The sequence below is a fragment of the Channa argus genome, chromosome 16 (assembly GCF_033026475.1).
Source record: "Channa argus isolate prfri chromosome 16, Channa argus male v1.0, whole genome shotgun sequence".
Classification (NCBI taxonomy): Eukaryota; Metazoa; Chordata; class Actinopteri; order Anabantiformes; family Channidae; genus Channa; species Channa argus.
In genome coordinates, this window is record NC_090212.1 from 22,839,907 (window position 1) to 22,852,087 (window position 12,181).

Consider the following 12,181-nt stretch of genomic DNA (forward strand, 5'->3'; position numbering starts at 1 on the left):
GTTTGTCCTGAAGAAGTCGGTTCTCTGCTATGAGTTTATATGACCAAGTTTGAAGAAACTTTTAAATGTGCAGGACAAAGTAACAAGATGGAAGGACAATGAAAATTCTACATCATGCAAAAACCTAAGTGGCTGCTGTGTTGATGTGTGAGGGGATTCTGGTGACACCGAGTATTTTTGCAGCATCTGCACAGTGAACTGTGGTCGGAGGGCCTTGGCTCTCTCTCTGTGATTCTAAGCAGTTGATACCACTGTCCTTCACTCGTAGACCAAGGAAACAAGACAGTAAGACTTCTGTCAGAAATTCTGCCTCATTTTCTGCAGCTAATTAACCTTCATATATGACTGACTGATATCTGCCTTTAACCTTAATAAGGTCAGATTTTAATCAGTAAATGTTCTCAGGAGGCTTTTTAGTTCCATCAATTGCTGCACATAAACATGTCTCCTTTCCTATCTCCTATTTTACTCCCCTTCTTCCTTTGCTCCTGGCTGCTAACATCCCACTGAACCAGGACCTAAACACACTTCATGCAGTCCTTCAGAAGGACTGCTAAAGCGAAGAGGTGAGACCTATACTTAACAGTGCTGAAACGTACTGAGGCACCAATGTGGTTGTAGCCGAACCCTCAGGACCGGTAGATGCAGACCTTCAAGTTCTGACAAACCTAAAACCACTGATCAAGAACCAACAGGGCAGGTTCCTGCTCATGTACTCTTACCTCTCCCCATGTGGAAAGTGCACAACCTGGGATAAGAAAAACCACAATATACTCAAAGACATTAAAAATCACGTCCTTCCGAATCGGAAAAATGACTCTTTTGTGTTCACAAGAGTCTCTGATGCCCCCAAACACGTTGCTGCTGTTAACAAAATGGATTTGATCTACTGTGATTGACCTCGGAAAATCTAGGCTCTGCCTAGAAAACATTTTCCGCTGTGATGGACTGACAAATTCAGAGCTTCAATGTCATAGCTGCTCATCAAACAGACAGGTTTCAGAGGTTTGTGTTGAGAATGACGGTGTGCCTGAACAGGCAGAAAGCAGCAAGAGATAGAGCTACAGGAGTAAAGTTGAAATCAGTAGCAACAGAAAACGGTGGGACAGGAGTGAAGGTAAACGCAGCAGCAGCAAAATACAGAGGGACAGGAGTGAAGGTGAAACAAGCAGCAACAGAAGACAGAGAGGCCCTGATGAGCATGGCCAACAGCTGTAGTGGAAGCAGCAGAGGTTGGTGATTGTCCGCTGTAATATGAACATATGGACAAATCTGAAACTCACTGACCACATTTTACCAATATTCTGCATTTAAAAGGTTAATACAATGTTCATCTTGACGGATAAAAGAACAGCAACAACCTCAAATACTCTGACTATGTAATGAACAGTACCGGTTCCGTCAAAGAGATTGTTCTGGAGTTCTCTATCCTTGATCTTATTTTGAAACAGGAAGTTTCACTCTCCAGCCAGACGATTGTATCAGTGTGACTTTGACCCTCATGTCGACACTCTGACTGTGGATTGGTGTCTGCAGAAAGACTGGGTTGGTTTTTCTCATGCTTATGAGATGATCTCAAAGTAAAGACATGCAGTGTCTTACTGAGTCAAACTGAAATCATGACTGAAATAGTTCAGTGCTCAATATTCAAAAGTTATGTAAAAAACGTTTTACAGTCACAGATTTCTGTAGCAACATGTTTTTAATCACTGGTAACAAAAACAACAAAAGAAGAAATTGTATGTTTTTTTCAAGAAAAAGTGAAGTCTACACGCCATTTTCTATTGTTCTATTTAACAAAATCTAATTAATTTGACTGGAGGATGTAAATCTTTTTGTATTGCTGCATATGCAAATAATTCCCATTAAAAAACATTTTCTCCAATCTATCCTGTTTTACAGTTAAAAGGACCAAGTCCATAACAGAGAAAGACCGACACTACACCCGAGCAGGGAAGCAGAGATGGTGGTAGAGAGACATCAGAGGTTCAGTGTTGGTTTTAACAACTGGAGGTTGATTGTGATTAAATTAGAAAGTGACATTTTCCCTCAAATGATTAAAATTCAACCAAATTCACAATTAAAATTTTGTCTATGGAAACAAACCGGAGTGTGACGTACATCTGCAAACTTTATTTATATTAGGTTAGGAGCTGTTGGAGCTCAGATAACATTTATTTACATCAGAGGTTTAAGGAACATATAAAAATATGACTTTGAGGAAAAACTGTACAGTGTCCAACCTCAGCACAAAGCTTCGCACAAGCGAGAATCGTCCTACTAGAACACTGAGCATGTAAACGTGAGTCTACGTTAGACACCAGCTGCCATTTATTTGGACTAATATTTATTTTAATCGAAATAAATCAGGCTCCAGATTCAATTCCTGGAACATTTACTGTAGTGACTTCAGTAAATGCTGAAAACTGAAATGACTTTGAATACAACTCTAGTGTTTTTGTCCACACAAAGAACAACATTCAAAGACTAGTGGATTTCAACAATAAAGTTTTTAAGGAATTCAGCGAAAACCAGTCAAAATCATGAGAATAAAGTAATTTTAGTAGAACCCATGATGTTTTTCTCTAAAGAGGAACAACTTGAATAAAGTTTTAAAACATATTAAACAAATGAAAACATAATATGAGGAACCAGAATCAAATGTTTAAAAATAGTTTAAACTGTAGTGCATTTTTCAAATTGCAAACAATTATTTTCTAAGAGAAGAACTCCAAGCAGAAAATATGAGGCCTAATTGACTGTAGATGATTATCTATTTTAAAAAATGTCAGAAAACTGAAAACTTCTGTCAAACAATTAATTATCTATACTACAGATTTTTCTCCTGATTGATCAATTGTTGCAGCTTCAATGAAACTGACTTTTATCTGTGATTTCTGAGGGTGTGGATGTGGGTAACGTGCTGGTTGAAATAATTCCACTTGTACTCAGTATTTCAAGGTTTGTGCTGCTGGTTCTCAGACCAACTGCCAATTGGTTGTCAGGTGGTGTCGTGTTCTCAGCCAATCAGGGAACATTGTCTACCTGCAGGCGATTAATGGGAGACTGGGACATCATTGGTCAGCTGGTCTGGTTTCCTCTCAGCCCCAGAGGAACCAGCCTCGGCATTGGCCTCCAGGCCACACCTCCCTCCCTGCTCGCCCCTCCCCCTTCTGCGGCTGTGTTGCTGCCTATTGGGTCTGTCACTTTAGCCCCGCCTCCATTCATCTGCAGCAAAGGGGGCGGTGCCAGTACACAATTCGTGCCGTTTCCATTGACTGGTCCGGTCTGGGGTCCGTTAAACCCCACCTGCTCTGTCTCCGTGTTAACAGGGTCGTCAGAGTCCGAGTCCAGCTGCAGGAACCAGGGGCTGTGAGGTTCCACCCCACCCTCCCCAGTGTCTACCTCAGGGGAAAGTTTCCCTGGTGATGAGACTCCCTCTAACAGTTTGCTGCTCTGCTGCTGGTTGAGGAAGACGATCTCACTTAGGAGGGACGTCAGACTCTGAGACTCACAGTTCTGGTCTCTATTCTCCTGCTGGTCCAGAACCACAGCCCCCCTCTCTGAGACCTCACTCCTACCTTTGACACTCAGACCCAGGCACGCAGAGGACGACGGTTCTTCGGTGGAGTGTGGAGATGATAAGACTGGTGCGATGGGAGTCTGGAATGGAGGGTAGTCTTGGTCTTTGACCTGGTCTGATCTAGCAGGGACCACCACAGATGGAGGAGTGGGAGGTGGAGGTGGGTCCTGACCCACAGGAACCTGCTGCTGGTGGTGAGGCTGGTGGTGCTGGATTTTATGCTGCTGTTCCAGTGGTTGTTGTAGCTGCTGAAGTTGTGTTTGTTGCTGTGGCAACAGTTGTAGTTGTTGCAGTTGCTGTGTAGTTGCCGGTTGAAGGAGGTGCAGCAGGTTGGTGAAGTTTGCAGCTGTAATCAACAAAAGATCAGTTGCCGATTGTCTTGTTAGTGATGTTCAAGATTAACTGCAGTAATTAATCACTCAATTTATTATGAATGGAATCAGAAGAAGAAGGTGTGTGATGTAACTGTCACAATGACGTTTGTTACAGTACCCCGTCCCTCATTACAAAACAAACCAAGCTTCTGGTCAAAGTAGTTCCAGACTGATTTGTGTTAACGTACTACAACAGGAAGTGGTTTTTGTCTGTTTGCCTGAATGCCCACAGTCACCACATTCTGTACCCTTGGTTAGTCTCCAGTCACCAGCCTGGACAGTGCTGTACTTCCATTCAAAGACAAACTAGCTACTTCAAGCTCCACTTTAATTTTAGCGCTTATACAGCAGCGAACATCAATCATGTCAGTGATTAAAACTGTTTAATTAAGCAGAACACAGTTTTATTAAAAATACTGGTAACGATTAAAAACATAAAAGATGACTAGGTCAGCAGTTAGTATACCTGAGTCAATGAGTTTATTACCCATGAGATTAACTAGCCGGGCAGTCAGTGAGTAGATTGGTAAGTAGGTTGATTAGTGGGGTTAGTTAATCGCTTGCTGTTAGTCACAAAGTAGGTTTGTCTTCCAGCGTGCAGCTACTGGTCCTACTATCCTGCCCGATGTTTTGTTGTTGCTTTTTGTTGCTCTGTTCTTTTCTCTCCCCTTTCCACTCACCCCAACAGGTCGAGGCAGATGGCCGTCCACCATGAGCCTGGTTCTGCTGGAGGTTTCTTCCGTTAAAGGGAGTTATTCCTCTCCACTCTTGCCTATGGCTTGCTCCAGGGGGAATTGTTGGGTTCTCTTTATATATCTTTATAATCTTGACTTTATTCTGTAAAGTGCCCTGAGATGACTTTGTTGTGAATTGGCTATATAAATAAAGTTGAATTGAATTGAATTTAATTGTTTGTGTTAGTTGGAGAGTTTGTTAGTAGGTTAAGCAGTTAGTGGGTTAGTTAGTTAATGGCTTAGTTACCTGTGAGGTTGGTGATGGTGAGGGGGCTGGAGCAGCTGTAGATCTTACCGGCTGGGGGTTGAGGCATTGAGGCAAGGTTAATCGGCTGACTGGTCAGACGTGGGATGTTGAGAGTGACCGAAGCCACGCCTACAGATAGGAAGAGGAGACTTCTTACTTTCAGAATAAAAGCAGGTTATAGAACAGAAGAACAGAGGGACAGGTGTTAATGTGTACCTGGAGTAGAAGTTGTTTGCAGCACAGTTGGTGCTGCTATTAGTGGACTCAGGGTCAGGACTTGTTGTCCCGGCAATGTTGCACCCACCAGAGACAGGACCTCTGTTGGTACCAGAGCCTGAAATGACGGAGCGTCACCTGTACAAACAGGTAGTCCAAAGTCTGATATTATTCCTTTTACTCTGAAATTCTGTTTTTTAAATTAAAAGCTCAGTACTGAGAAAAAACATCTGGGAAAATGGTCAGACTCACCGACTAATTATCAAGTTGAGTAAATGAAGGAGTTAATGACAGTGAAGTTTTCGGATAAGTTAGTGACTTAATCAGCCAGTTAATATGTCTCAGAGTTAGTAAAAGTCAATAACTTAAGGCCCTTTTATTTTATTATCCTGACTCTTTTAGGATGGTGTGCATGAACAAAAGTTTCCCAGTGAAACACTGCAGACATTATCCTTGAGCCCCATAGTACAATGTCCGTGCGCATGAGCTCGTGTGTGAAGCACACTGATCTGTCCCAAATTGTCAGGAAGATTAAAAGCAAGCTTGTGTGTCGATGACATTTCCATTACTCAACTGTTGTTGTAGTCAAGTGATTGAACCTTTTTTTTTATTGTTAGACGCGCAGCTCTGATGTGCTGAAAACAAAACATGCAAATGGAAATCGAGTTGATTTTCACACAGGAGGCGGCTTTGAAATCAGGCAATCTCCCGCTGTGAGTTACCTGTCTGAAAGGTTAATCCAGACAATGTCCGAGGCTGATTTCTCCTAACATTTTCCGGATTTCATGTGTGAAACAGGCTTTAGTGGTGCACTGTGACTCCAGGGTGTTTTCACATCAGTTCCAAACACCCTGCTGATCAGTCCTGATTAATCATTATCAATACTACACGTTCCCATCAGTCTTACCTTCCACGGCACTGGTGACCACAGACGCTGGAGGAGCTGAATTCTTACTCCGGGACAATATGTTGGGGATTGTCCTTGGCTTGTCCCTCAGCACTGGTGCTGGAGGGGCCAGGACGAGATTTGACAACTGCTGGCCCATCTGAGATTGCTGGACAGGTGTTGTGTTGAAGACAGAAGTCAGAGTAGCTGGATTCTGATGTTGCAGGTTGGATGATGTAATTATAAAATCATCATTAGTTGTTTCCCCTGGAGGAAGAGGCTCAGAAGCACTGCACCCTGTAGGTGAAGGTTCAGAGTTCCTGCTCCCTGCAGGTGCTGGTAGCTCATCCTGTTTCTCCTTCTTCTTCTGTTTGGATGCCATGTGCTGCAGCTTCCTCAGGACCCTCTGCTTACTTTTACCTGCAGCCACAAGCACACCTGGTTAGAGCTCCACCTGCAAGCCAGTGTGGATGTAAGTGGGCCGAGCAACAGAAACACATGAGGCTGACACCAGAACTTTGCCTGGTTTGTGTTTTTGTTTCAATTAGCTTTGAAAAAGCGATTCAGAACCACAACAAAATACATAGAATCAATTTCATGATCCAAACACCAGGAGGACTCCAACATGTTTCTGCTTATGTTCTTATGTTTTATACTAATTTACCGATTAACTCTGCAGCTCAAACAGTGAGGAACCATAGGAGTGCAGCACAGACCCGGTGATAGGTCACAGAAGCAGAAGAGATGTCCTCCTCATTAAGCAATTCCTCACCTGATCTTTGGGATATCTCTGTGATATAGGCTTCTCTATGCTGGTTCAGACCCATCTTCAGATTCTCCAGCCTTTTCATTTCAGTCTGCAGAGTCTGGATCTCCTCATGAGCCTCCAACACACAAACAACAATCTCAGAGAACAGGACGAGGCCCAGCAGCTTGTTTAAAATTCTCATCACTTCCAGCAGCTGATTCGCAATAAAAGCTGTTGGGGTGGTGTCCTTGGGTTAAAGTTCCTCAAGGGCATAAAAGTGGTGTTGATTAGGGAGTTCATTAGGGCTGGGTATCGAACTTGAGTACTTTATGGAACAGTTTAAATTGCACTGATCCTATTTTGAAAAATGCCTTGACAATACCTAAACGGTCTGAAACTGCAAGTGTATTGTGAGCAACTTTGGTACAGGAAGGTGGAGCGTTCATCTACAAATCCCGCAGTTGTTGGTTCAGTCCCTCTTGCCTCCGGTCACATGCCAAAGTGTCCTTGAGCAAGACACTGAACCCCAACTTAATTAATGCAAGTGATTTTTGGCCAGCTGCATAGCAGCTCCCCCATCGGTGTATGTGTGATTGTGAGTGCGAATGGGTGAATGAGAATCAGAGTAAAGGACTTTGAGTGCCATTAGGTAGAAAAGTGCTATATAAGTGCAGACAATTTACCATTTTAAACTTCACCCAGTGGTTAATGTCAGGACCATTATTAGGCTCACTAAGCTCTCTTCTGTAACCTTAATGATAACCATTATAGCTACACAACTGTTAAGACAAGAGTAAATTATGTCAGAATTTTTCCATCAAAATTATTTTCCTGTGACTGACTAACATAACAGATAATTAAAATGTGTTTATTGCTGACTGTCACGCTCTCCTTCTGTTCACGATATTATTATTGATAGAAGAAAATGTCCGTTTTTGTTGGATCAGATCTCCAGATTCACAACTTTTAATGAGATGGTGGATTTTAAAACAGAATCAAATCCTGGGAATAGTCTAGTATTAGTGTATGTCAGTAAAAAACTGCACTGGTTTTTGTCCTTTGACACCAGTTTAGCTGCAGCATCACAAGCAGGTTTTCAGTAAATAGGTGTGTCAGTCCAGGGAAAGACTTCTGCGAAGGTTGGTCTTCACCATGAAGGATCAGAACAACTTCTGAGGGTAGGATTAGTGAAGAGGAGTGAAGATCGAGGAATGATCTTATTGGAGACTAGTGTAAGAGATTTAGCCCAGATTCTGGCTTTTACTGAAAAGCAGCTCCAGGAAGTGAAGACTTGAAGTTTCACCTATTCTAAAAAGACAGGTTAACCTCTTCTCACCTGTTCTAACAGATGTGTCTTTGAAGAGCTGTCTGTGTTCAGGACTGAACCGAGAGCTTTGTAGATGTCGGTTTCAATCGGAGCTTCGACTATTTTCTTTGAACTGAAAACAATCAAAGACATTTTTGTTTTACTGAAGTCTGTAACCAAACACAGTATTAGACAGGAAGTGGATCTTACCTACCTCGTCATCATTGCCAGCCGCCTGTGCGCCGTATTCCGATGAATGTTTTCCTCCATCTCCAGGGCAACAGGTTGAACCTCATTGTCCTCATCCTGACACAAACAAAGAGAGACAGGTGAGTCATTGAGACAGGTGAGTTGTTTGTGTTTTTCTGTGCTGTAACACTAGAACATTTCTTTACGTTGGTGATGATACTGACTCTGCCTTTGTCAGACGAGTTGTGCGTTGGCTCTTCCGCCTCTTCAATCTCTTCCAACAGATCCACCACCTCCATCAGCTCTATGTCTGCTTGTTTTTTACATCTTGTAATGGGCCTCTGAGCTCTGCAGTTATCCTGGCTGCTCTTATCTAAAACAATCACATGAATGAAACTTTTTTGCTGCTTCCTGACTCTCACAAACAGTTTTCCATGAGCACAATTCATGTGGTGATACCTGTTGTTGGAGTGATAGTGGAGAGATACTCATCCCTTTGCTTTTTCAGCCTCCTCTTTGTCCTTTCCAGATGTCTTTCAGACATCTTAAGTTCCTGGATAACCTGAACCGCCTGCAGTAAAAACACAACACCACCTGTTGGACTTTACACAGTAACAACTTCCTGGAGAATTTCATGTGGTTGTTCAGGGAGTCAGACCTTCTCCAGTGTGGAGATCTTTGACGTCTTCTCTTGGCTTTGTCCCAATTCTGTCCTCAGACCTTCAAACAGCTGCTTCATCTGCACCCGACGTTTCCTCTCCAGTACATTATGAAGCAGACGCTGCAGCACAACAAAAACAGATGAAATGTGTTAATTCTGCTGCAGATGCTGGTAAAAGACACGTCAGAGAAACTTTGGACTATCAGCTAAACTCAGAGGACATTCTCTTACTGGGTTCATTGATATTGGTTCCTTTTCTTCATCGTTGTCTGAATCAAAGTCTGACGAATTTTCTGTCTCGCTGCTCGATGACTCCCTCACATCCACCACTTCCATAGTCTCATTGTCCACACAGATGATGTCCAGATCCACCAAGTTGCAGGCCAACTCTAGCTCAGGACCACTTCTGTTAGCAGGTGGGGGCAGTGAGGGGGTGATATCTGACTGTGGGGGTAGAGGTCTGTGACTTGTCTCTGTGGGGATCTGGGTGGTGCAGCTTTGGGATGAAGCAGGTTTCTGAGGGACAGACACCCTACCAGTACCCACTGGAACTGCTGATACTGTCAGTGTTTTGACCCCAAGCCCCAAACCTGGGGAGGGTTTGAGGGATATAAGGTTCACCGGTGTCAAGGGGGTGCTAGGGTTTGGCTGGAGGAGAGTAAAGGAGCTTGGAGCTGGCACCACCTTGCCGGGTGCCTTGGAAGGAGCATTAGGACAGGTAATTACTATTGGGTCCTTGTTGGCACTGGCGGGAAGGATTTTAAAGGTGCATGTCCCCTTCTGAGCCAGGAAACTAGGACCTGGGTGAATAAGGGCGGGGGTGGGGGATGCAGACAAGGACTGGAGACCAGACACAGAGGAGATGGAGGTGGAGGTGGTGGTTACTGTGGTCTGAGGTAGTTTGCTGTTCACTACAGTGACGCCTGGAGTCTGAAGGCGGGGAGGAGGAAGCACTGATGGAGAGGATGGTCCTGGGTTGAAGGGGTCAAAAACGATGACGTTACATTAGAACAAACATTTAACATCAACACGATTCAACATAGACCCTGCTCTACTCAGGAGGATGTTTTGTTATGGATGTTTTCAGTGTGTTCACCTGCACTGTGGTCACCTGGTGACTGTAATTCCACATTTGCCTGCAGCAAGTCAGTTCTGTGTCTGAGGCTGTGTGTTGGGGTCTTTCTCAGCTCCTGCAGACTGTTGTTATTAAATGTTATTGTATCTGTAAAACCTCTTTTCACTCCTGCAGACTTACCTCCGTGCAGTGGTAGGTTTGTGTTGACTGATCTCAGGTGGTTGATGGGAACCAGTTGGACCAGTCTACCGTCTGATTTCCTATAGTACTGGACACCTGATGCTGTGTTGACTGGCTGCAGGACAACCCTTTGACCAGTAGAGGGAGAGGCTGGGGCCTGGGAAGCAGCACCTGGTACAGGAGGCTTCCCGAGAGAACCCAGGACTTCCACTGTGAACACCTGAGAGCCTTTAGGGTTCACAGGTCGAACCACAGACGTCTTCACCTGAGAGTCTGGAAGATACAAGGACAGTAAAGATGTAGTTTATTGATTATTGACAGCTGGAACATAATTTATTGATAGATTTATTACAACTATGAAGGCCTGAAGCCTAGCTGCTGCACAAACCTTTACCCATTTTGCTCTAAAGTATTTGGCATTTTACCTTTTGAGACCCTGAAAGAATGATGCAGAGAATCACTCCCTAGAATCTCCAGCTGAGGACACAATAACACTGCTCTGCTCATAGCAGCATGGTAACCTCATGGTCCGTATGTTACGTTTTTATGACGGATGCCCTTCCTGACACAACCTTCCGCAACTTTACCAGACTTGGGACTAGTGCTTAGTTTTACACTGTTGTCAAAATAAAATTTTACTCACACGACAGTCAGTGGAATCTCGTTTTAAAATTTTTACTTGCACCAAGGAATCAATACATGTACTTTGGGAGAACACTATTGACTACCTAAGAGCAGTCAACACGCTTCCTTTATACACATGAGAGTACAAGCCACTTCTTTAGTTTTGTTAAACAGATAGCACTAGGTCATACAAAGGACAAGGCTGCTGACTTCTTGTGCTCCAGTTCGGTTTTTATCAGCCAGCAGGAGTTAGAGCGTGAACAGGCAGCAACTGTACCAACTGAGCCACAGCCGTCTTCAATTACATAAATATATGATATACAGTATAAAAATAAATATACTGTATATATTATGTGTGGTTCATTCAAAGGCACCTGCTGGTATTAAATCATCTGTACCTGTAGGGACGGAGCTATCAGATGCTGCAGGGACAACTCTGCTGCCCCCCACTGCAGGATTTGTGTACACGCTTACTGAGATGAGCCGAGTCTCCACCCCTTTGGGTGCCTCTCCTGCAGCTAATTTGTCGGCCTGAAGCACTGTGAAACACAGAAGGTTGTTACAAGTTTACATTACAAGTGTTTGAGTTTATCTTTAAATTACAAAATTAACTCAACGCTTCTTAACCTAGGGATTTACTGTAATTGTATTGTTTTAATACTTTTGAGGTTTGGAAAAAACAAAGTGGAGACATCCGTAATTCTAAACAATGAAATGAGTCAGTGAGAAAATGATTACTTAATAAAAGTAATTATTCTGTCCCATAGAAAACAATTTCTACAATCTAAAACAGTGAACTGCTGCTGACACAGGATATTGATTCAACAGTCAAAGGGATATTTTCCTGCATTGAGTACTTTTACTATAATATTTTCCGTACATTTTCCTGATTCTATTCATATTTGTGCTTGAGTACATTTTAAGTGGAGCATGTTTACTTGCATGTGACAGAGTACTGATGTTAGTACTTTTACTAACCTATAGAGGAGGTTGGGATATTGAGAACTGAAGGTTGTGGTCGCGGTAGAGCACTGGTGGTGGTGTTGGACAGCACAGAGGAAGCCGAGGAAATTGTCTGGAGGGTCAATCCTGAAGTCGGAGGAGGTCCAGATGAAGATGACGACTCCTTTTTACTCTTGTTAGAGCCCACCCTGCCGGTCAGATAAGCTGCCAAACGGTTTGCAGGATGGAGTGCTCCCATCTTCCCCAACTGGATCTTTGCCAGAGGATAGAGTTTCCCATTCACCTAGAGAATCAACAAAGCCGGAGAGGAAGGAATCTGCTATCAGTATATCACAGATCAGAGTTTGATGGCAAACGTTTAAATGATCAATGAGATAAAACTGATTTTTTCAAGT

At 43.3% G+C, this 12,181-nt stretch overlaps 1 protein-coding gene across 7 annotated transcripts in view; it reads right to left on the bottom strand.

Annotated features, from left to right (window-relative positions):
• Positions 1-1,683: 1,683 nt before the first annotated feature.
• The window catches only part of mgaa (MAX dimerization protein MGA a), a 42,617-nt gene continuing 32,119 nt past the window's right edge, over positions 1,684-12,181 (bottom strand). For 3 of the 7 annotated variants that reach the window (XM_067479556.1, XM_067479557.1, XM_067479555.1), the window contains exons 15-28: positions 11,802-12,069; positions 11,222-11,362; positions 10,200-10,472; positions 9,176-9,915; positions 8,942-9,064; positions 8,743-8,854; positions 8,490-8,656; positions 8,309-8,400; positions 8,125-8,227; positions 6,813-6,924; positions 6,062-6,460; positions 5,155-5,292; positions 4,939-5,067; positions 1,684-3,929 (exon numbers count right to left, since the gene is read on the bottom strand). In XM_067479556.1, coding sequence (XP_067335657.1) covers positions 3,082-3,929; positions 4,939-5,067; positions 5,155-5,292; positions 6,062-6,460; positions 6,813-6,924; positions 8,125-8,227; positions 8,309-8,400; positions 8,490-8,656; positions 8,743-8,854; positions 8,942-9,064; positions 9,176-9,915; positions 10,200-10,472; positions 11,222-11,362; positions 11,802-12,069 — 3,645 coding nt within the window. In that variant the 3' untranslated portion in view covers positions 1,684-3,081. Of the gene's footprint in view, positions 3,930-4,938; positions 5,068-5,154; positions 5,293-6,061; positions 6,495-6,812; positions 6,925-8,124; positions 8,228-8,308; positions 8,401-8,489; positions 8,657-8,742; positions 8,855-8,941; positions 9,065-9,175; positions 9,916-10,199; positions 10,473-11,221; positions 11,363-11,801; positions 12,070-12,181 lie in introns of those variants that run through there. The other 4 variants (XM_067479560.1, XM_067479559.1, XM_067479561.1 and 1 more) reach the window with 4 other exon arrangements.